Genomic DNA, 22,865 nt, shown 5'->3' with positions numbered 1-22,865 from the left:
GGCCAGGCTGGTCTAGAACTCCTGACCTCAAGTGATCCGCCCGCCTCGGCCTCCCAAAGTGCTGGGATTACAGGCGTGAACCATCGCGCCCGGCCTTATCTTAAATAAAGATGAAACAGCCATAGAGTGAAATACTATATAGCAGTTAAAAGCAATGAGATAGATCTATAAGGAGTCACAATGAAACATGTCCAAGACATGCCAGTTTTTTTAAAGCTCTTTCTATTCAAAACGTTTACAAGCGTGACTACTTTTGTAAGCAGGAAAAAAAGCAATGAAGATAAACAATGAAAAATTATAACATTTAGGAAATCATGGGCCAGATTACACAGTGGTTCTCAAAGTGTGATGCCCAACCAGCCATATCCGTTACACCTAGCATTTATCAGGAGGGCAAATTAATTGGCCCCATCTCAGACCTACTAAATCAGAAACCCTGGAAGTGGGGCCCAGCAATCTGTGTTTTGACAATCCCCCGGTGATTCTGATGCATGCTAAATTTGAGAACTATGGATTAGATTTTTACATAGGATGCAGAACTTGATGGAATCCCCTTGGTAGTAGTACTTCACCATAAGAATAAAATGAAGTCTTGGAGCACAGTGAAAATAAAGGTGTTTTCAAAACGCAACACACCAATCTGCTATCATTACAGTTGTAGCTCATGTGGCAACTACCTCGAATAATAGAGATTAACAGACTACCACCACATTTCACTCTTAGGAGTCAACAAGGCTTTAAACAGGGGAAGGATGCCAACACCTAGTTTTCCGTATCCCGGGTAGTGCCTCTACTTATGGCAAGTGTGTCCATCAGCAGAAAGAATAAATCGCCTATTGGAACACTTGCCACCTTCCATCTCGTTTGATGACGTACACGTTTTCTCCTGAGACAAGCAAGCTCCCACACGGTCAACCCCACACTGGAGCCAAGAGCCGGCCTCTCCCCAACTCCTGGACCCCAGGAAAGCTGGCAAAGCGCTGATCCCCAAAGAGTGGCAAGAGGCTTAGGGCGGGGATCCAGATACCCAGGGAAAGAAGTGCTGTCCCAGGACCCCAGCCAAAAGAAGAGAGCAGACTCACTGAAGAAGACGAGAATAAAACTCCTCCGCCGCGCAGTTCAGCCTCTCCCACATCCCGCCCCAATGTGAGAGCGGGACCGGAACCGCCAAACTGAACTGCGCGCCGGGCCGGCGACGTCAGGGGTCATGGCCCCGCCCCGCCGGGACTATTTTGACCACCCCCCCCCCACCCCCCATAAGTCCCGTTTGTCCGCAAAGTTAAACTTTCGTTTCAAGCCACCCAGAGCTATTTACTATGTCAATAGTCTTCAATTTCCGTCTGCAATAATTAAAATAAGCGCAGTGGTTGAGAAGATACCTCGACTCGCGAGAGTTGGCCTCGCCCCCTATGGATTATTCCGCGAAAAGGAGTCCCTATTTTCTAAGAATTATTATTAGCTTTGGAAGAAAATAGATACCGTAATTTCCCACAAATAAAGAAATAACACTCTCTTTTTTACTTTTGTAGTGTGGTAGAGAGATATTTTGTGTATCCGTGTTGATTCTTAGGCGGGGCAAGGTGGGGCGGTCAAGGGGAAGGTGACATATACAGCGAGAGTGGTAAGCACTTCCTTTTCCTGTGGCAGCAGCCTGGCTGAGAGGAGCGTGGCTGTCTCCTCTCTCCGCCATGGTGAGTGGAAGTCCTCTTGGCTGGCCTTACCCCGTATCTCAGGGCCAGTAAGGAAGGATTTGGGGTTCGGAGCATAGAATCTGTAGGAGATAGAGCGAGGAGAGGGAGATGAGGACCAAAGGCGTCTTTTTCTGGTGTGGGACTGAGGTGTGCGGCGATACGGCAGCCATCTTAGAGGCAACGTGGGGTTCCCAGCACAGTACGCGCCGGGAAGCAGTAGTGGAAAGCACTGGGTCGTTCTCAAGAGCAATGGGCCCTTCTGTTAGAATACTTGCTTATTTAGCCTTTTTCTGGATGCTTGTCTCTGCCTAGCTTAGGAATCATCTCAAAAAGCTTTTTGGTTCTCTTCGCTTAAAAATTGTTCTGTTCGGTGTTATCAAAATCTTTGAATCCTTAGCCAACTCGTAATAACACCAGTGTTATATGTGTACTGCTTTTCCGCAAATAATGTTCGTATATACTATGTAGTATTGTGTGCCGGGGGAGTTAAGCGAACAAAACAAGACACTGTCCTGACTGGGATCGTAGTTGAGTTGGACTAAATACATAGTAATATTCGATGGTAGTAAGAGATGAGAACATAGGGAATAGGAGTGGTTTGGCTTTAAACAGTGATCAGAGAAAGCTTAAAGTGGCCTGAAGGATGTGAGAAAGCTGGCAAAGAGGAGCTTTAGAGTGAACACTTGGAAAGTCTGAGGCAAGTGTCGGGTGGTCCTGAGACCGAAAAATATTTGGAAGAGTGTATGGGAGTTGAGGTCAGAAGTAGAGAAGATTGTGTAGGTCAGCCTCAGGATTTTGATTTTACTCACAGATGGGAAGACTCGGATACTTTTAAACAAAAAGTATCACCAGTCTTTCTACTGGTGAGCTTTGGAAACACGTGTTTAGTAGAGGGTGAGGGTGAGTGGGACAGGGATGGAAGTTGGGATGAGTGGAGTCCGGGTAGACAGGATTTGCTGATTAATTGGCATTAAACAGCATCTCCAAACCTTACAATATGGTTTTGATTTAGCTATTGTGCTTTGTAAGGCTTGCTTTGAAAGTTTTATGATAAACAATTCTCTTTGAAAATAAAATTGTGCAGTAGAGCTTGCGATTCTAAGGGTTCTAGTCATTTACTGCTATTTTGGTTTAAGCGTTGTTTACCCCACCATACCAATCTCTTCTGCAATTGAGTATTTAATGATATTGTTGGCGTATGAGAAGAGTGCGCTTCCAACATTACTTGTCAATAAAAATAATCCTTTCCTTTTTCTTTAGGCGTGTGCTCGCCCACTAATATCGGTGTACTCCGAAAAGGGGGAGTCATCTGGCAAAAATGTCACTTTGCCTGCTGTATTCAAGGCTCCTATTCGACCAGATATTGTGAACTTTGTTCACACCAACTTGCGCAAAAACAACAGACAGCCCTACGCTGTCAGTGAATTAGCAGGTATGGATTTATACCTTTTGCACATATTTTAGGGACTGCTTTACAGTAGTGATGAAATTCCACTTCATTGGTCCGTGTTTCTGAACCACATGATTTTCTCGGATGTTCTGATGGCTGTTTGCTACCATGCGTAATAGTCATGGGTTGATATGTATGATGAAGCAGCTACAATTTTTATCTCTTCTCAATTTTAGGTCATCAGACCAGTGCTGAGTCTTGGGGTACTGGCAGAGCTGTGGCTCGAATTCCCAGAGTTCGAGGTGGTGGGACTCACCGCTCTGGCCAGGGTGCTTTTGGAAACGTATCCTTTGTTTCACTACCTAAGACTGGTCAGCTCTGATGGAATTTAGCAGCCTGGGTCTGGTTTATTGATGATAATATGGTGTAAAAATATTACTTTTTTTGTCTTGAAGAGAAGGGGCTTCATTTATATGGGGTTATTTTGCTTGCAATGATGTCGTAATTTGCGTCTTACTCTGTTCTCAGCGACAGTTGCCTGCTGTCAGTAAGCTGGTACAGAAGGTTGACGAAAATTCTTACTGAGCAAGAAATAACCTTGTTGTAATTACTAAAATTTGAGAAATGTGATTCTTGACTGGAAAAATAGATGTGTCGTGGAGGCCGAATGTTTGCACCAACCAAAACCTGGCGCCGTTGGCATCGTAGAGTGAACACAACCCAAAAACGATATGCCATCTGTTCTGCCTTGGCTGCTTCAGCCCTACCAGCACTGGTCATGTCTAAAGGTTGGTAATACTTTGTATCATAAGAGAGTTTGATAGAAGAAATAAGACACCTACTGTTTCATCATTAGGGTGATTTTTATTCACAGTAACCCATTTCAAGATGGCTAGAAGAGAATAATTTGAATGTTTTTAGCATAAAATATTTTAGTTCATGGATATTCCAGTTACACTGATCTGATCTTGACAAATGAGTGCATTCAGTTATCAAGTGTACTCCAGAAATACATGTTACATATCAGTTTAAAAATTTTTTAATCAAAAATATTTCGTATCAGTGATACAAAATGCCCCACTTTTCTTTCATGTGAACCTTTGTTAAAATTGCACATTCTTTTCATCCTGAAGTGTCTGATTAAACTTTAATCCTTTACTGAATACTAGGTCTGACTACTTAAATCTGACAAATCAATCAGCGAATACTAGCGTAACTGGGGAACTAACTATTCAAGTAGTAGTTTAATATATCCTTAGAAAACTTCCTACTTAAACTTGCCTGTTGTGTTCCCACCGCATTTTTATTTAACTGTCAAAATGATGAGATTCCACTTAATCGGTCCGTGTTTCTGAAACACATGATATTTGTGGAAATTCTGACTTGGCAAACTGAATACCATTTTGCTTTTATTGGTTGTATAAAATGTTTGATTTTTTTTTTTTCCCCAAAAGGTTCAGGATAACCAAGTAAGTGTCAAATTGGTTTTTGTTAGGTCATCGTATTGAGGAAGTTCCTGAACTTCCTTTGGTAGTCGAAGATAAAGTTGAAGGTTACAAGAAGACCAAGGAAGCTGTTTTGCTCCTTAAGAAACTTAAAGCCTGGAATGATATCAAAAAGGTCCGTTTAATGAGCACATTTACAGTTTGGTACTCCTTGTTCACAGTTTGTCACTTTGAATTTCAGAAGATAAGGGCAGTATAGCTAAGCCTTAATGTGTGAGAGAACATGAACCTCAGAGCCCGATTACCTGGGTTTGAATCCTAACTGCTGTTTATGGCTCTGTAACCTTGGCAAGTTATTGTGCCCAGTTTAATCATCTGTAAAATGGAATTAAAACTCTGAAGATCTGTTGCAGAGATTGTATCAGAATACTAAAACTGCTCACTTTGTAGGTCTATGCCTCTCAGCGAATGAGAGCTGGCAAAGGCAAAATGAGAAACCGTCGCCGTATCCAGCGCAGGGGCCCGTGCATCATCTATAATGAGGATAATGGTATCATCAAGGCCTTCAGAAACATCCCTGGTAATTAAACTGCTTACATATATTGACTAGGTATACTCTGCAAGTCTACTCAGCTTTTGTTATGATGAGATTCCACTTACGGTCCGTGTTTCTGAAACACATGATTTTGTGGAAGTTCTGATTTATGGCTGAAAGAGTTGCACCATTGATGGTTGAAACTTCGTAATTAATAAGTTCTCAGGTACCTTTTATAGCTCTTAAGCCATAAAGATGATTTGTGTTTCTTTTGTTGAAATACAGGCTCCCTAATTTTTCTTTGCCTTTAAAAGGAATTACTCTGCTTAATGTAAGCAAGCTGAACATTTTGAAGCTTGCTCCTGGTGGGCATGTGGGACGTTTCTGCATTTGGACTGAAAGTGCTTTCCGGAAGTTAGATGAATTGTATGGCACTTGGCGTAAAGCTGCTTCTCTCAAGAGTAACTACAAGTAAGTATCTTTCATATACTAAGCACAGATGTTTATATTGTGGATATTAACATTCAGAATTGGCTTACATGTTTTCTAAATAATTTTGTTCCCATTTCCCCTTATGTGCAGCAACAATATGCCAAAATGAGACTCACCTGGTCTATATTTTTGGTTTTTGTTTGTTTTGTTTTTGAGACAGAGTTGTTTTCTCTCGCCCACGCTGGAGTGTAGTGGTGTGATCTTGGCTTACTGCAGCCTCCGCCTCCTGGGTTTGAGCAGTTCTCTTGTCTCAGCCTCCCGAGTACCTGGGACTACAGGCGTGTGCCACCACACCCAGCTAATTGTAGAGTTGGGGTTTTACTATGTTGGCCAGGCTGGTCTGGAATTCCTGACCTCAGGTGATCCACCCGCCTCGGCCTCCCCAAGTGCTGGGATTATAGGGGTGAGCCACCACACCCGGCCTGGTCCATGTTTATGAGAAGTGATAGTGTAGTAGATATTTTGGAGAGCATAGTGGTTAAAAATAAAGCTTCAGTTGAGCTTCATGTTCTTTGGTTGATTACTTTTACATGTACATGTCAATCTTTTCCCTTTCAGTCTTCCCATGCACAAGATGATTAATACAGATCTTAGCAGAATCTTGAAAAGCCCAGAGATCCAAAGAGCCCTTCGAGCACCACGGTAAAGTGATACTTAGAGTGTAATTCTTGCCCCAACCCTATACTATTGGTTGTTTCAAAAATTTGTATGTGTATAATGTTAAGTAAAATGTTGATACAGTATCTGCCTTTTTATAGCAAGAAGATTCATCGCAGAGTCCTAAAGAAGAACCCACTGAAAAACTTGAGAATCATGTTGAAGCTAAACCCATATGCAAAGACCATGCGCCGGAACACCATTCTTCGCCAGGCCAGGAATGTGAGTGGGGTTTTTGTTTGTTTGTTTGTTTTTGAGACGGAATCTCGCTCTGTCACCCAGGCTGGAGTGCAGTGGCGTGATCTCAGCTCACTGCAACCTCCACCTACCAGGTTCAAGCAGTTCTTCTGTCTCAGCCTCCCAAGTAGCTGGCACTACAGGACTACAGGCGCACACCACCATGTCCAGCTAATTTTTGTATTTTCAGTAGAGACGGGGTTTCACCATATTGGTCAGGCTGGTCTCAAACTCCTGACCTCAGGTGATTCACCTGCCTCAGCCTCCCAAAGTGCTGGGATTACAGGCGTGAGCCACCGTGCCTGGCTGGCTTTTTTTTTTTTTTTTTTTTTCTCTCTCTCTCTTCCTGATACATTAAGTTCTTAGAAGGATTTGATTCTTACTGTTTTCTGCCTAATTTGTTGCAGCACAAGCTCCGGGTGGATAAGGCAGCTGCTGCAGCAGCAGCACTACAAGCCAAATCAGATGAGAAGGCGGCGGTTGCAGGCAAGAAGCCTGTGGTAGGTAAGAAAGGAAAGAAGGCTGCTGTTGGTGTTAAGAAGCAGAAGAAGCCTCTGGTGGGAAAAAAAGCAGCAGCTACCAAGAAACCAGCCCCTGAAAAGAAGCCTGCAGAAAAGAAACCTACTACAGAGGAAAAGAAGCCTGCTGCATAAACTCTTAAATTTGATTATTCCATAAAGGTCAAATCATTTTGGACAGCTTCTTTTGAATAAAGACCTGATTATACAGGCAGTGAGAAACATGACTTGTTGGTGTGTTCTGTAAAGCTTGGTTAGAATTTTTTTAAAGTGACATTTTGTTGGCCATAAATTTAGACTATTACATTTTATATAGTGGGGTATAAAATGGGGCACACTATATAAAATGGGGCATGGATTTATACTAAGTCCATGGAGTTCAGTGGAAGGGGAGTGATAAAAAACTGGTTTTCTAAATAATGTGGCTTGAAAAATAGGTATAACAGGACTTGGTCAGAAACGCAGAGGCTGTTCAAGTTTAGCTCCCCACCAGATGGAAAATAGGTTAAATTCTGTAAAGATTTAACTTTAACCACAAGAGGGCACAATTGGAAAACAATTTTTTTGGTACTGCAGTAAAATTGATTACCTCTTGAGAAGTGTTCTTTTTAACCAGCTATGACAATCGAGTTGAATATTTTCACCATGGTTTGAAAAAGTGCCAAAAGGCCACACTGGCCCACATCTGTAATCCCAACACTTTGGGACCCTAAGGTGGGCAGAGCACTTGAGTCAATGAGTTCAAGACCAGCCTGGCCAACATGATGAAATCCCGTCTCTACTGAAAATATAAAAAATAGACGATCATGGTGCACGCCTGTAACCCCAGCTACTTGGAGGCTGAGGCAGGAGAATCACTTGAACCTGGGAGGTGGAGGTTGCAATGAGCCAAGATTGTACCATTGCCCTCCAGCCTGGGCGTCAGAGCCAGACTGAAAATTACCAGAAGCGTTTTTCAGGACTGCCTGTGTGTCTTGGTGATTGTTAACCAAGTGTGTTCAAAAGAAATACCCATGAAATGCCTCCAGATATAAGGGTTTTTTTTTTTTTTTTTAACCCATAAAGCTAAACTGCAAATATTACCCTAGAATTAACCTCTTGTCCTGTGTCAAAGCCTTGTTTTGCATCTGGATTGTTAAACTGTCAGCCTTTCTCTGACAGTCTCGAACTGTCAAGACAGTCTCCGTTCACAGCCAAGGTGATCTGTTACACTCCCCATTTCCAGGGCAAAATCTCAGTTCTTAAGCACGTCATTTCTTAGCATGGCTTTATTTTCATGCTCTTTAGTTCTCTATTTTGTGCAGCCTTACTCCTTTAAAGTCCACTGTGAGTCCTACCCTGCAGGGCCTCTTAACACAGTAGAGTTCATGTGCTACTGATTTGGTGCCTGCCTTCAAATATAGGTTTTGTGGGGTTAAAGATAGCCACTTGGTGGAACACCACATTGGAAGTGCTGTTCACCCGGTCAGTTGAAACGGTGTTTGACCATTTGGTGTGCGAATGGCCTATCGGATTAAAGGATAGCCAAACCCAAGATTTCTTCAGGTTGTTCACAGCTCCATGGATCTAATTTCGAAATCCTGATCATTACTCATGAATCAAGGTGTTTTGACACAGGCTGTACCCTTTCCTGCAGCTCGTCCCCCGCGGAGTGACCAGGCTACGGCGGGCGCCGGAAGGGGGCGCACCCCTCGCCTTTCCCCAATGTGTCGGGCAGCCCCGCCTCCCCGCTCGGTTTCCGGGAGTCGGCGGCGATGGCGTCATCACCGAGTGCCGAGCCGACAGCATCGCGGAGGTTGGCTATGTGACCAGGCAACATGCTGAGCCGGCTTCAGGAACTGCGCAAGGAGGAGGAGACGCTGCTGCGGTTGAAGGCAGCCCTGCACGACCAGCTGAACCGCCTCAAGGTGACCCCGCGGCCCTCTCCTGTCCCTCCTCCATTCCTCCCGAGCGACCATTTCCCCCCAACCTGGGCTTCTGGGGTGACCACCTGCTGCGGCCATTCCTCCGCTACTCACTAGCTGTGGTGGCGCCAATTTACAGGTTTACAAACAAACAGGTATCTGAATCACCTGCGGAGTTTGCTGTGCTCTTCTTAGGCCCTATCTCAGAATCTTGACCTCGCAAGTCTAGGGTGAGGCCCAGGGATCTGCGTTTGGCAAGTGCGGTCCTACCTGTTGCTTCCTGTAAATGTTGATGGCCCTCAGACAGCACGCTGAGGAAATGCTCCCTTCCGAAGGCTCGCCTAGACCCCTCTGGCCACCGACCCCTTCCTCCTGAGCTGCTGTTTTCTAGTTTGTCTTGGCGCTTGAAATGCTCTAGTTTTGCCAAGCCAGAAGGAACTCCTAGATCCTCACATGCTACCAAGGAAAAAACTGAGGCCCTGGGAGAAGAGACTTGTCCTAACGTCTGGATCTTCCAGTGGCTCTTGTTACTGACGCCATGGCCTTGAGGAGGAGTCGGGATTTAGGCCCACGTGGGCCACTTCCCAAACCTGTGCTTAATGCAGCCCCTCAGCCCGGGCAATATAGTGAGACCTCGTCTCTACAAAAAATTGAGACAGGGCCTCACTGTATCGCCCAGGCTGGAGTGCAGTGACATATCTCGCCTCACTGCAACCTCCGCCTTCTGGATTCAAGCGATTCTTGTGCTTCACCTTCCCAAGTAGCTGGGATTACAGGTGTGCACCACCACGCCCGGCTAATTTTTGTATTTTTAGTAGAGACGGGGTTTCACCATGTTGCCCAGGCTGGTTTCGAACTCCCGAACTCCTGAGCTCAAGCGATCAGCCCGCCTCGGCCTTCCAAAGTGCTGAGATTACAGGCGTGAGCCACCGCGGCCGGCCTTACAAAAAAAAAATTAGCTGAGCGTGGTGGTGCATGCCTGTAGTCCAGCTACTTGGGAAACTGAGGTGGGAGAATGGCCAAAGCCCAGGAGGTCAAAGCTGCAGAGAGCCCAGATTGTGCCACTGCACTCCAGCCAGCATGCAACTATATGGGGAGACCCTGCCTTTAAAAAAAAAAAAAAAAGTCCCAGGGAGGTTATTATGGTAATCCCTGCTCAGCATTCTTTTCAGAATCTTTTTTTTGAGACAGAGTTTTGCTCTTGTTGCTCAGGTTAGAGTGCAATGGCACAATCTTGGCTCACTGCAACCTCCACCTCCCGGGTTCAAGGGATTCTCCTGTCTCAGCCTCCCAAGTAGCTGGGATTACAGGCATGTGCCACCACGCCGGGCTAATTTTTTGTATTTAGTAGAGACGGGGTTTCACCATGTTGGCCAGGGTGTTCTCGAACTCCTGACCTCAGGTGATCCACCTGCCTCTACCTCCCTAAGTGCTGGGATTACAGGCGTGAGCCACTGGGCTCGGCCCTTTTTCAGAAACTTTAAGTCCATATGAGGTGAGGATTACCAAAGCCCTTTGTAAAATGAAAAGTATTGTACACCTGTGACATATCAAAATCATAAGCATTTTTCCTTAGGGAAGTTATACTTTTAGTAGAGACGGGGTTTCACAGCGTTAGCCAGGATGTTCTCGATCTCCTGACCTCGTGATCCGCCCGCCTCAGCCTCCCAAAGTGCTGGGATTACAGGCGTGAGCCACCGCGCCCAGCCTCCTTAGGGAAGTCATAGTGCCCTCCGCTTATTTATGTTTCTATATTGCCACAGTACCCTTACAAGTACTTAATGAGTGTATTGATGACCACCTCCAAAGCTCAGATTTCCTTATGCTTCAGCAAACACCTCTGTTTTCTATTCTTCTTTCCTTCACCTTCTCATTACTGAGTAACAGCCTCAGGTCCAGGGAATCTCTCTCTCTCTCAGGAATCAGATGACACCTGGCTGTTTTAATGACACACTGGTACTTTGAGTTGCTAGGTCTGTGGAAGTGGAAGCCATGACTCAGCCAGAACACCTGTTCAGCCCAGGGGAAAAGGGCTAGAGTCTTTCTTTACTCATCCTTAAAAGAGAGAAAACCTAAGAGCCTACCCCCCCAACTTTCCCTCTAGAGCAACACAGAGATAGTTTTCATTCCCTCTCTTGATGCAAACCTTTCATAGTGTGCCCAGCAGTTTACCCACATCAGTAGTCCAGTGAAATAGTAAGGAAAAGTGTCCTCAACTCTTCTTTTCTAGGTTGAAGAATTAGCCCTCCAATCAATGATCAGCTCTAGAAGAGGGGATGAGATGCTGTCTTCTCACACTGTACCTGAACAGTCACATGATGTAAGCTTAATCAAGTGCAGGCCTAGGAGAGAATGCAAAGTCTGCTCTGCTCCCATGCTGCTTGGGTAGTGAAGAACTGTTGTAAATCACATTACCTAGCCCAAAGGGCTCTGAGAAGTGATGACAACAATTTTCTGGTTTAATAAGGTGGCAACTCTCCATTAACCACCTTCCTACCAGCTGGTTATACACTAATTAATTATTAAGTAGTTACTAATGTTTTACCTCCATCCTCCTCGTCATCCATTCTGTCTAGTTACTCAGATGAACCCGGGGGAGAGTGGAGATTTTTGTAGGACGATGTCAAAACTCTTGATTTCTTGTGAATAAGTAACCTTGGGATTCAAGAGTGTGGCTTCAAGTACAAGGCACAGTGCTAAAAGATGAGTTCCAGTCCTCATCATACTCATCTCTTACCAAATGCCCTCAAGTAAGTCAGCAAAATCTTATTTCTAAGTACACAATATTTGAGCAGTTCTCCCAGATTTTGTGTGTTAAGACATTTAAAACCATGATACAGCAGCACATGTAAGTTGGCACAAATCTTATGGAGCTTTCTGTAATAATGTTTGTAAATGAGGTAACATTCTACTGAATCTGGGGCATTTACTTTTGCCCCATTTTGGTAATGGAGGTGGGGGTATAAAAGGAAAGTGGCCATACCTCTTAGTCATAAGTACTGGGGATAGATATGCAATTGAGATCTGATTTTAAGTCATTTTTAAGAATTTGCTGTTTTGAGGCCAGCATCTTTCCTACTAATCTGTGATGCCCTTGGCCAATACAGATGTTGGTGCATGTAGACAATGAAGCATCAATCAACCAAACAACCCTGGAGCTGAGCACAAAGAGTCATGTGACGGAAGAGGAGGAAGAGGAAGAAGAATCAGATTCCTAAAGGAGGGGGAAAGCCAGGCTGGTCAGTTATACAAATTGCATTTCTAAGTCTCAGGCTACTTCTCCTTAAGGAAATCATCTTGCCCTGGGCCCTGTGATCTGCTTGAAAGGAAAGCAAGAACTATAAGGAGGATGTGTAGTTGCAAAAATGGCTCTATCAGTAACTCAAGCTTCAGAATGTTATGACATACAGAAAATCAGAGATGCTGTGTCTTAGCATTGAGCAATATGGGTGGTGCTGTCTGTAATCTGGTCAGATTCAGTTAACTGTTCAAAACAAAATTTCCTCTGAAATACTGTTGAGAAAGTCTGGCATTTGCGAAAAGAGCAGGGTTTAAATACAAGCCAGTCTTTCCAGTCAACGATGCCTCTTTGAAGAAAACCAATTAAAGGCCGTTTGCACGCCGCTGAACCCTTGTGAGCAGTTAGGACACAGTCTAGGACAGAAAGATGACAAGGGGAAGGACTGAGGGCCATCTGAGAGCACAGGCTGTTTCTACCTCTCAGAGGCATTGAAATATTGCATGCTATAAACTGCTTTGTGTATCTGTTAATCACCTCTCACTTGAGACATCACTCACTGGTAAAATGTTTTTATAAGTAAATTATAAATAGCCATCATGGAGCCTGCTGGTTTCTAGATAGCGACAGAGAGAAACAGCAGTTCCTTCTCTGAGGAAAAGATACAACAGGATGGTTTGAAATCCATTTCTGGCCCTTAAGAGAGATGTGCCATGCTTGGAAGACTGGATTTTTTGTTTTGTTTTGAGATGGAGTTTCGCTCTTACTGCCCAGGCTGGAGTGCAGTGGTGCGATCTTGGCTCACTGCAACCTCCCCCTCTTGAGTTCAAGTGATTCTTCTGCCTCAGCCTCCAGAGTAGCTAGGATTACAGGCATGCACCACCACACCCGGCTAATTTTGTATTTTTAATAGAGACAGAATTTCTCCATGTTGGTCAGGCTGCTCTCGAACTCCCAACCTCAGGTTTTCCGCCCGCCTCAACCTCCCAAAGTGCTGGGATTACACACATGAGCCACTACACCAGGCCGGAAGACTGGATTTTTGTTAACAGATGACAGTTACAGAATAAGAGTTGTTACTTAGTATCTGAAGTTGAGGTTCATTTCTGCATACTGTCCCTTTTCCACTGACTACTATACCATGAAATGAGTAGTTGTTTAATTTTATAAAATTAATTTCCCCTGCCCAGCCAAACAAAACACAAAGAATCATGTCAAGCGGAACTTATGTGACAGTTCCCAAAGAAAACAATACTTTTTTTGTTAATCCACATTTCATTGAAGTTATTTTGAGCTGCTCTTAGAGGAAACAGCCAGAAGTTTAAATGAGCATGTTCCTTAGAACACACAATGGGAAGACAGTTTGGGAACAAAAAGCATCAAGGTACATAAATTTTGGGGGTCTAATTTAAAATATGAGCATGGGTTTTAAAAGCTGGAAAAGTTGACTATGAATTCCAGCTCTACCACTAACTGGTCACTTGTCCTCTCACCTCTTTGCAACTCACGTTCCCATCTGTAAAGTGAAGATACTCACATCTGCTCTAGCAGTTTCACAGGTTGCTATGAGGTGCTAATGAGATCATTTAAAAATCCAACTATCATTGGTATCTCAGTAAGAATCTGGCATTGGGAGCTCAAAACACTGCAAGATTCATGTGGGGATCATAATTCTTGGCTAAAAATTTAAAAAAAAAATCTAAACACCCCTCAAAAGACACTGAGCATGAAAGTGGTCAGATCTAGGTTTTAGATACCAGGTTATAACATTTCTCCTAAGCATGTAGTATTCTCATTTTAATGAAACATTCTCAGTAGTGATTGTATCCTGTCATTTTTAAAAGACACAGGGTATAAATGTTAAAACCCAGCCTGACTGTTTATATGTTGAAAATGTATAAGTTAAACTGTTGACTTAGAAAAGCTATACCTCACAGTGAGAGAAAAAAAAGCTGACTAGCTTAGGCAGCAGTATATACAACACTGATCGTTTTTTTAAAATCCTGGCAGTATCCCAAGCTCTGGTACCTCTAGATTGGACTACCTACTTAGAAGATTATTTACCCAAGTTTTGTTTTTAATCTAAAAAGGAATGGGCCTTTTATTTATAAATATATATGTTGGCTTTAGTTTCTATAACCTGCCCCTTCAAAGAAAATAATGAGCAGAGAGGTATTGACCAGCAGCCTCAAATGTACCTAAAAGTTCCCAATGGCTTTGTGACATCACTGCCACCTCACAGGCATGACAAAGCCAGCGCCAGGCACATTCCTCCTTTCCAGGAAGGTGTGGTTAAGTGTAAGTGGTGAAAGAAGGGAAACCATTGCTTAATGTCGCAAGGAGACAGATGTCCTATGTTGTGCAGAAAGCTCCCACACCAGGTAGGCAAGCTGGTCACCAGCAAGGCCCTCCTATGAGCATGACAGCCTGAAAGTACAGGCAGGCCTTCAGCTCAACTACTGATATATGGAAAATGAGAAATGTTCTGTGAGATAAGAAATGTTTTGTGATTTTTCTCAGATTTGTTCCCAGTCCCCCATCAGCTGCTTTTCCCTTGTATAAAGAGATCAAAGGAATATACAGGATCTATTCACAGGTCCCACAAGGAAGGTGGTTGGAAGAGTCACAGATAAGGGTGTTGGGTGAGAAGAACTGGACTGAGTCTGGAGATTGAAATTACAGGAAGCCCCAGTTAGTCCGAAGCACTGAACTTGGTGTCCTGTTTCTGCCTTCCAGCCTCCTCCTCATCTTCACCTTTCCCCCTCACCAATGATGCTTGGCTAAACCAGTATTTCTTGTGTACTAAAGAAATTGAAGCTTACCACAAAAGCAAAAGTAGCTTTCATCCTTTTTTTTTTATTTCATAGTATATTTATTAGAATAAGAGATTAGATTTGTTAAACATCTAGGTTAAAATGGTTAAAAGGATTTTCATACAATTTTAGGCACTATACACGTTGTTTACAACAGCATTGGTACTTGGATATGGGGAAAGATAAATCCGACATTTTAATGTCTTGATCAATTTGTGACATTCAAAATAATTCCCCCATTTAAGAAACATTAATCAAAACTTAAAGAGACATACCACTAAGTATCCCACACAGTATATTGAAAATAAATATAGAAATACAACCAGAAGTCTACAGATCACCACAGTAGACAGACTGGTGAAGCCCCAGCTATCATGGCAGTGAAGGGCTCTGGCTAGATTTGGATGTCAACTGCTGAATTCTACATGAAAAGCACATAATAATAATAAAATAACATGATGTACACTCTCTGATGCTCATTTTCATAGCAGCAAAGCATGCTTCACATGCACTGCCTGTGAAGGATCTCACAAGGCTCCCTCCTAGAGAGAAAGTATGCCCAGCAAGAATAAAGTACCACCAAATGTCAAAGAATCCCGAAAATACAGGCAGACAGCCAGTCATGGAGCAGGAACAGCAGTGCAATTGTAAGAATGACTACCCACATTCACCAAAATTTCACTGTAATTCAGCCTGGCACAGGTTTTGATCATCAGCATACACACAAATAGCCCCAAGCACAAAGCCAATCCACTTAGGGGAACAATAATAGTTATAATAATGAAGACAGTAATATTAAAAATGACAAGAGTAGAATCTTGGCACATGCTGTGTTCTTCATCCTTTGTCACAGGTGAAATGCACATCTGAACAGAGACAGGCATGGGAAGGAGGCCCAAAAGCGACATGGCAAACCACCGGGCAGGGGACTCGCTCTTTGCTGCTTCCCAAACACTTAGACGCCAGCAGCATGGGTTGGTGTGCTGGGCTGGTTAAGGCCGATGGTGGAGCAGAGCCAACCTGCAAAATCCACTTCCTCAGCATCAGATCTCTTGATAAAAGCATGAACCTGCATGTAAGGAGATGAGAGAACGTGGTGTTAAAAAGAAACAAAAAACAAAACAGATCCCACCAGGAAGTAAAATCCAAGAGTTTCAGGTCTAGAGCTTGTGCTGCACTTGGAAAGAGCACCTGGCACCTGCCCCTGAGCAACAGTGGGGCCAGCTGCAGGCCCAAAGACCCGCTCCACCAGTCACAGCAGCTGTGAGGCCTTGGGCAAGTCACCTCTTGGAGCCTACTCTTGCAGTATGGAGACAGTAACTCTGCCTTAAATGCCTCACAGGCTTGTTAGAAGATACAAAGAAAATGATGGACTTAGTGCATATTATACTATATACACTGTCTATGGCTGTCCAGATATTTACAGTATTAGCTATTTCCACTGCTACCAAACGAGACAGCAGGCGGAGAGTGACTCTGGAAGGAGGCTGAATGTAAGGTGAGGCAGTATTAGGGAAAGGCCCCATCCCCATGAAGGGGGTGAGCTGGCCTTTTCTTTCCCGTGGCCCCCTCAGGCCTTTCCTCTGGCATATGCTTACTCAGGCTGCGGGGGTCACCCCAGCTTTCCCTTAAACTGATGGGAGAGCAAAGGAGACTGGTGTTTGGTATTCTGCAGCCCCAGGCTCAGCTGGACCACCGTGGGCAGGGAATGAATGGGCTCTGGAAGTACTGCACAGATGACTGACAGAGAAGAACAAATGAATAAACAGGTACTGTAAGAATCTGGAATAAACAGACTTACCATGAGTTGCTTCAAATCTGCTCTCTCTGCGGGGTTTTTTATTAAGCTTAAAGGAAGAAAGACAAGGTGAGAGCTATTGCCTGGCACTGGTTCTAGCTCTAATAAGATGTTTGCATGCCTGTCTTCTCTGCACACTAGAGGCTGAGGATTGCCTGGGCTTGATTCATCCTCCTGTTCTAAGCACGATATGCCCACAGTAAGTTAATACATTCTTGCTGAGTTAAACCAAGGTCAAAAAGCAACGTGCCAGTCCCTGGAAAGCAAGTACCAAAAGGAGCAGCTACTACATCCATGATGTAGTTAGACATGTCACATAAGTCATGGCACTCTAAAAAAGGGCTTATGGCAGCAGCCGAGAATCATCAGAGGGGAGGGGAAAGGGCAAAGCTGTGCCTGCAGAAGCAATGCTGGTGCTTCCAGAAATGGGGTGGGGAGCCTGACAAATCCAGAGTACCCTTCCAGAGAACAAGGAGCCAACTTACCATTTATTCACAAAATCTTGAAATTCCAGACTGAACACTCCACTGGGCAGTTTTGGAGGAGGCTGCAAACACATGTTGAGATAAAAACGCCTGGCTCCTTGCTCCAGCCATCTCCTCTCCCCATCCCACCCCTCCCACCAGCCAGTGCTGCTTTTTTTTAAAGTCTTCTCTGAAATCCAAAGGCAGTGCCACTCTCATTCAGTCAAGGAAAGGCACAGGTAGAAGGCCAGTGCTGCCTGTTGGGTAACCATGTTGGAACCGTTGATCTCAAATAGCACATTTAGAATTGGGACCAAGTCAAGTCCGTTCACTTGTCTGGTGATTTTGAACTAATCACTATTCCTCTCTGAGCCTCAGTTTACTCTTCTATGACATGAAGAGGTTGGGCCTAATGATCTCAGGGACCCTTTCAAGCTCTGACACTCTGCAATGGTAAATCTTGGAGTGCGGCATGGAAACGTAACCAGCAATTTACTGGCAGCAACAGCTAGGGGCACGTGCAAACCACCAGGCATAGCCCAGGTCTGACAGCACCTGCAGAAGCAAACCGGTTTTTAAAAATCCCTTTTCTGAGCCCTAGAGAGGGCAGTGAAAAGTTACTAAAACATTAACTGACAGAGGGCTGGATCTGGAAGAATGTTACCTGTACACTCCAAGAATGAGGCTGTTTTCAGATTTTCCCATGGTGATCATGCAGCGCTATACAGTACAAGGCCCTGGAGCACTGGGCTCATGGGGTTCCATGCAGTCCAGGAAATGTGGGCCCACTTATGTACCTGGGCTGGGAGCTGTGTGTACCCATGCTGACCCACAGACATAATGTCCATGATGTCACTGCTCTGATGTACAGCCCAAAATCTCGTTTTTAATTTGAGATTAAAAATGAGACACTGATCCCCACCACAAAGCCCAACCTAGTGCTCTTCCTCTGAGGGCCATGTCAGTCTGATCTGAGGTGAGGACTGGAACTCAGCTCTTAGAACAGTGACCCAGAGCAAGCCCCATTCTGCATTGTCCCCGCTACTGAGGGAATAAAGGGACCATTCAAGGGAGAGAGGAGACCAGCAGCTTGGCCTCCAGAGGCAGCATCCATTCCCTCTGAACAGGAAAGAGCTAGGCAGCAGAGGGGCTGTGTGCCAGCAGAGGCTGCAGTAGAACAACTGCCATGCAGCCGAGCCTCCTAGGAGGTAAGAATGGGAGGTGGGAGGTGGCAAGGAAGAAAGACCACTGGGTGGGAAGGACCTGGGCTACTTTTCATCTCAGAGGCCCAATTTCCTCACCTGTTTGAAGAGGAACCAATTTGGCCTACCTCAGCAATGCTTGGGAGAATTGCATGGGAAATTAATGTGAAAATTTGGAAGAAAGCAGTGCACACTAGGAGACTGGCAATGGCATATCTAACCTCAGATATCTCTTCCCTTAATACGACTACCACCCAGAACCACCTAGCCTAGGTCCCCAGCAGTAGAGGATGGATGGCTTTTTTTCTGACTCCTACAAATGCAACATGCTCTGCCTCCCTCAAATCCTTAAGCAGCGACGAACTAATCCTGAAACTGCTTTTCTACAGCCCATGGTGCTTAGTATAAAGCTGTGCATATAGTAAAGAGAGGTAAATTAAACTCCCTAGTAGACTGAACCTGTGACAGGGATGTGTTTTGTTTTGTTTTTTGTTTTCAGAGTCAACCTCTGCCTCCCAGGTTCAAGCAATTCTCATGTCTCAGCCTCCCGAGTAGCTGGGACTACAAACGTGCACCACCATGCCCAGCTAATTTTTGTATTTTTAGTAGAGATGGGGTTTTGCCTTGTTGGCCAGGCTGGTCTCGAACTCCTCACCTCGTGTGATCCACCCGCCTCAGCCTCCCAAACTGCTGGGATTACAGGCGTGAGCCACTGCGCCCGGCCACCTGGGTGTTTTCTTAAGATGAGCAAGTAAATTCCAAGGTGAAGGAAACCAGGCAGTACTTACCTCGTTGACTATGTAATCCAACAACTCAAAAATTGCCATGGGAGGTCGGCTGTCCATTCCATATGCTACAAATTTTATAAAAAGAAAAAATACTTCTCAGAAACAGATTACTTGTTAATATGAGGCAAGGGGTTGGGCATGGATCCCTGGGACCAGAACAGGGTCATGGACAATAAACATTAAACAGCCACAGATAAGGCTTGAACACAGAGGGGACCAGCAAAGGCCAGGGTACAAGTCTGGGCTCTGCCACATCTTAAGTTCGTAACCTTTGGCAAATCAGTTCACTGCTGAGCCAAACAAAGTTCTGAGTTTTGTAAAGCAGAGACATAATAATTATGTCTGTCCTTTCCCCCTTCCTTCTATTGAGAGGAGCACAAATGAGATAGCAACTAAATAACTAAAGGACTTAGTTTTAATTCTCCATGAAGTTGATTTCTTCCTTTTGTCTCCTAGAGTCACCGGCGAGCCTCAGAGGCCACAGCCAACAGCCCCTCCAGTGACCTGCCATCAGCTACCTCTAGCCCCCTCTGCTTTCCCCTTTATACAAGCTCTCTCTCATGTGGACCTCATGGAGGTATAGGGCAGGTATCCCTGGCCAGACAGGAGCTACATAAAAAACAGTTGGCTAGGTCAGGCTATTCCCTGAGTACCAGGTTTACTTCCCAGTATTCACATTCAGAGAGGCAGGTGGTACTGCACAGTGTTTATCATCTTGGGAGTCAGACTTGGCCACTTACAAGCCTATGTGGCCTTGACAAGTGCATTGTAGCTCCATCTTTAAAATGGAGATTATAATCGTGATCACAAATGAAATGCTATTAAAATTATATAATGCTAGGCAAATCCGTGGACACAGAAAGTAGATTAGTGGTTGTCAGTGGATCAGGCAGGGAGAGTGGGGGATGGGGTTTCTTGCTGCGGTAATGAAAATGTTCCAGAATGAGACAGTGGTGATGGCTGCACAACATGGAACAATATACTAAAAACCACTGAACTACATATTTTAAAATGTGAATTTTGTCTTATGTGAATTCTATCTCAATAAAAAATAAATCTACCAAAAGTCATGATTAAAAAATTAGAATGCAGTGGCTCATGCCTATAATCCCACCACTTTGGGAGGCCAAGGCAGGAGGATCACTTGAGCCCAGGAGTTCCAGACCAGCCTAGTCAACATAGCAAGACCTCATCTATACAAAAAAATTAAAAAATCAGCCAGGCATGGTGGCGCATGCCTGTGGTCTCAGCTACTCAGGAGGCTGAGGCAGGAGGATCACTTGAGCCCAAGAGGTCAAGGCTGCAGTAAGCCGTGATGGTGCCACTGTACTCCACCCTGGGTGACAGCAAGACCAGTATCAAAAACAAAACAAAACAAAAAAAACCCACAAATTAGAAGCCAGTCATGGTGGATCATGCCTGTAATCTCAGCACTTTGGGAGGCTGAGGCGGGAGGATTGCATGAGCCCAAAAGTTCGAGACTAACCTGAACAACATAAGGAGACTGTGTCTCTACAAAATAAAAAACAACCTAGCTGAGCGTGGTGGCATGTGACTGTGGTCCCAGCTACTCAGGAGGCTGAGGTAGGAAGATCACTTGGGCCTGGGAGGTTGAGGCTGCAGTGAACTGTGATCGTGCCATTGCACTCCAGCCTGGGTGACAGAGTGAGCCCCTTCCCTCCCAACCCCCGCAAATAAATTATAGCCTGTAGTCCCAGCTACTCTGGAGGCTGAGGAAGGAAGACTGCTTAAGCCCAGCAGTTGAAGACTGTGACTAGCCACTGCACTGGGCAACACAGCAAGACCCTTAATAATAAAAATAAATAAATACAAAAGGTTAGATAACGTATACAAAGTCCTAAGTGCAGTACCTAGAACATAGTACGTACTCAACAAATGGTAGGAAGTTGTTGGTAGTAACAACACCCACCTGGAGACCCCTGCTGCTTCCCCTGGCCCTAGCCTGGCATCCAGGGACAGAGAATCAGTCTTGGCAGAATGTACAGAGAATCAGCCCTCCAGAAACCCCTGAAAGTAAGGGACCCTCCCCTCCGACAGTCCAAGATGGGGACACACCAGGCTACTCACAGCTGAGGGGCCTCCCAGGGGTCCTTGGCCTAGGTGGGGTCTCAGCCGCATCTCCCTCCACCTGGCACCCAAACAACAGCTCCAGCTCCTTGGCATCTGGAGGAGGGATGGGATACCTCCCAACCGCCATCTCTACCAGAGAGAGTCCCATGCTCCAGATGTCTGACTGCACAGAGTAATGAGTCCCCTGGAGTCTTTCTGGCTGCAGGAGAGACAGACAGTTATAATCACCTAACCTAACCTGGACCCCTGGGTCTGCTAATGCATTTTCTCTTCTGTCCCTTCTCAATAGTTCATATCCTGTTTCAAGAGCTCCACTAACCTCTTGAATTTGGCCTCCCGCCTACCCCCAACATTGTGTTTACCAAATCCTAGCTGGCATCTGTGGCTTTGAGCCCTCATCCCTGCTCTATTTCTCCTATAATCTGGCCTAAATTGACAGACCACATGTAATCGGCTGGGCCCTGGCTGCCACTACAGCCTGTGGTTCCAGCTTTACCCAGCTTGGCCACAGTCTTGCACGCGCAGGGCAGCCTGTCCGAAGCCCAGCATGAGAGGCTCATCTTGTCACTGAATCTGAAACATGAAGCTTGTGGAATGCGGGTTGGGAATGAGGTGGTGCCGTGGATACATAGAACAAAAGATCTGGGGTCAGTGGGCCTGAGACTTAAATCCCAATTCTGGGACTTACAAGCTAAAGGATCCTGAATATCAGCCTCATCTATAAAATGGGGCTGCTGCTGGGCCGGGACGCAGTGGCTCACACCTGTAATCCCAGCACTTTGGGAGGCTGAGGCAGGCGGATCACATGAGATCAGCAGTTCGAGACTAGCCTGGCCAACATAGTGAAACCCCATCTCTACTAAAAATACAAAAATTAGCTGGACATGGTGGTGCATGCCTGTAATCCCAGCTACTTGGGAGGCTGAGGCAGGAGAATCACTTGAACCCGGGAGGCAGAGGTTGCAGTGAGCCAAGATCGCACCACGGCACTCCAGCCTGGGCAAGAAGAGCGAAAACTCCATGTCGGAAAAAAAAAAGGTGGGGGGGGTGGCTGCTGATGATGAAAATGACAGTAACAATGACATAAGAAAACTCTACTTAGGATTACTAAGATCAAATCAAATGAAAACATACGGCCAGGCACGACGGCTCACGCCTGTAACCCCAGCACTTTGGGAGGCCGAGGCGGTGGATCACAAGGTCAAGAGATCAAGACCATCCTGGTTAACACGGTGAAACCCCGTCTCTACTAAAAATACAAAAAAATTAGCCGGGCATGGTGGCACACGCCTGTAGTTCCAGCTACTCGGGAGGCTGAGGCAGGAGAATGGAGTGAACCTGGGAGGCAGAGCTTGCAGTGAGCTGAGATTGCACCACTGCAATCCAGCCTGGGTGACACAGTGAGACTCCGTCTCAAAAAAAAAAAAAGAAAATGTATGTCAGATGTTGTAAAATGCTATACAAATATTGGTTGATATTGGTGGGAAAAGCCAAAGAGGAAAAAAGTATACAGTGCTACACAAAAGCATTATTTTTAATGAGCATTATTTGAAATAGCACATGTATTTCAAGAACCCTACCGAAAAAATCTTTATTCTGGCC

The 22,865-nt window shown here is 45.0% G+C and overlaps 4 protein-coding genes and 4 non-coding genes across 18 annotated transcripts in view; 6 read left to right on the top strand and 2 right to left on the bottom strand.

The window, feature by feature from the left end:
* Positions 1–1,387, bottom strand: part of ZWILCH (zwilch kinetochore protein) — a 526,447-nt gene extending 525,060 nt beyond the window's left edge. For 4 of the 9 annotated variants that reach the window (XM_063652307.1, XM_054451861.2, XM_063652311.1 and 1 more), the window contains exon 1: positions 1,083–1,196. In XM_063652307.1, coding sequence (XP_063508377.1) covers positions 1,083–1,135 — 53 coding nt within the window. In that variant the 5' untranslated portion in view covers positions 1,136–1,196. Of the gene's footprint in view, positions 1–1,082 lie in introns of all 9 variants that reach the window. The other 5 variants (XM_054451860.2, XM_054451859.2, XM_054451862.2 and 2 more) reach the window with 5 other exon arrangements.
* On the top strand, positions 1,170–7,187 carry RPL4 (ribosomal protein L4). The gene is made up of 10 exons (XM_054451868.2): positions 1,170–1,691; positions 2,952–3,123; positions 3,318–3,424; positions 3,731–3,869; positions 4,577–4,701; positions 4,977–5,106; positions 5,376–5,532; positions 6,112–6,195; positions 6,312–6,432; positions 6,855–7,187. The coding sequence occupies exons 1-10, from the start codon at positions 1,689–1,691 to the stop codon at positions 7,098–7,100; spliced, it is 1,284 nt and encodes a 427-aa protein (XP_054307843.1). The 5' UTR covers positions 1,170–1,688; the 3' UTR covers positions 7,101–7,187.
* On the top strand, positions 3,167–3,238 carry LOC129014778 (small nucleolar RNA SNORD18). The gene has a single exon (XR_008494313.1). It is a non-coding gene; the product is annotated as a small nucleolar RNA SNORD18 (small nucleolar RNA).
* LOC129014897 (small nucleolar RNA SNORD16) lies at positions 3,571–3,669 on the top strand. The gene has a single exon (XR_008494419.1). It is a non-coding gene; the product is annotated as a small nucleolar RNA SNORD16 (small nucleolar RNA).
* LOC129014775 (small nucleolar RNA SNORD18) lies at positions 4,396–4,467 on the top strand. The gene has a single exon (XR_008494311.1). It is a non-coding gene; the product is annotated as a small nucleolar RNA SNORD18 (small nucleolar RNA).
* Positions 5,163–5,231, top strand: LOC129014777 (small nucleolar RNA SNORD18). The gene has a single exon (XR_008494312.1). It is a non-coding gene; the product is annotated as a small nucleolar RNA SNORD18 (small nucleolar RNA).
* Positions 7,188–7,316: 129 nt separating the features above from the next.
* Positions 7,317–16,737, top strand: SNAPC5 (small nuclear RNA activating complex polypeptide 5). Of its 3 annotated transcripts, none has more exons than XM_054451871.2 (4): positions 7,317–8,872; positions 11,100–11,189; positions 11,977–12,108; positions 15,774–16,737. In XM_054451871.2, exons 1-3 carry the CDS (start codon positions 8,783–8,785, stop codon positions 12,085–12,087), a joined length of 291 nt encoding a protein of 96 aa, XP_054307846.1. In that variant the 5' UTR covers positions 7,317–8,782; the 3' UTR covers positions 12,088–12,108; positions 15,774–16,737. The 3 variants fall into 3 exon arrangements, with proteins under 3 accessions (XP_054307846.1, XP_054307845.1, XP_063508397.1); XM_054451870.2 differs by having other exon boundaries at positions 14,704–16,737; XM_063652327.1 differs by lacking the exon at positions 11,100–11,189 and having other exon boundaries at positions 14,704–16,737.
* Positions 14,944–22,865, bottom strand: part of MAP2K1 (mitogen-activated protein kinase kinase 1) — a 101,840-nt gene continuing 93,918 nt past the window's right edge. Inside the window, exons 7-11 of the mRNA XM_054451869.2 lie at positions 21,261–21,462; positions 19,173–19,237; positions 17,204–17,265; positions 16,722–16,767; positions 14,944–15,989 (exon numbers count right to left, since the gene is read on the bottom strand). Coding sequence (XP_054307844.1) covers positions 15,876–15,989; positions 16,722–16,767; positions 17,204–17,265; positions 19,173–19,237; positions 21,261–21,462 — 489 coding nt within the window. The 3' untranslated portion in view covers positions 14,944–15,875. The remainder of the gene's footprint in view (positions 15,990–16,721; positions 16,768–17,203; positions 17,266–19,172; positions 19,238–21,260; positions 21,463–22,865) is intronic.

Source organism: Pongo pygmaeus, chromosome 16 (assembly GCF_028885625.2).
Source record: "Pongo pygmaeus isolate AG05252 chromosome 16, NHGRI_mPonPyg2-v2.0_pri, whole genome shotgun sequence".
In the NCBI taxonomy this organism is placed as follows: Eukaryota; Metazoa; Chordata; class Mammalia; order Primates; family Hominidae; genus Pongo; species Pongo pygmaeus.
Note: the sequence above shows the minus strand (reverse complement) of the source record. Positions and strands in the feature narration are given on the sequence as shown.

Excerpts from the sequence above, each read along its gene's own strand:
- RPL4 (XM_054451868.2), top strand. Across the intron at positions 3,870-4,576 it reads AGCACTGGTCATGTCTAAAG|GTCATCGTATTGAGGAAGTT; the intron begins GTTGGTAATACT and ends GGTTTTTGTTAG. Across the intron at positions 5,107-5,375 it reads GGCCTTCAGAAACATCCCTG|GAATTACTCTGCTTAATGTA; the intron begins GTAATTAAACTG and ends TGCCTTTAAAAG.
- SNAPC5 (XM_054451871.2), top strand. The coding sequence starts at position 8,783 with ATGCTGAGCCGGCTTCAGGAACTGCGCAAGGAGGAGGAGACGCTGCTG. Across the intron at positions 8,873-11,099 it reads ACCAGCTGAACCGCCTCAAG|GTTGAAGAATTAGCCCTCCA; the intron begins GTGACCCCGCGG and ends CTTCTTTTCTAG. Across the intron at positions 11,190-11,976 it reads TACCTGAACAGTCACATGAT|ATGTTGGTGCATGTAGACAA; the intron begins GTAAGCTTAATC and ends TGGCCAATACAG.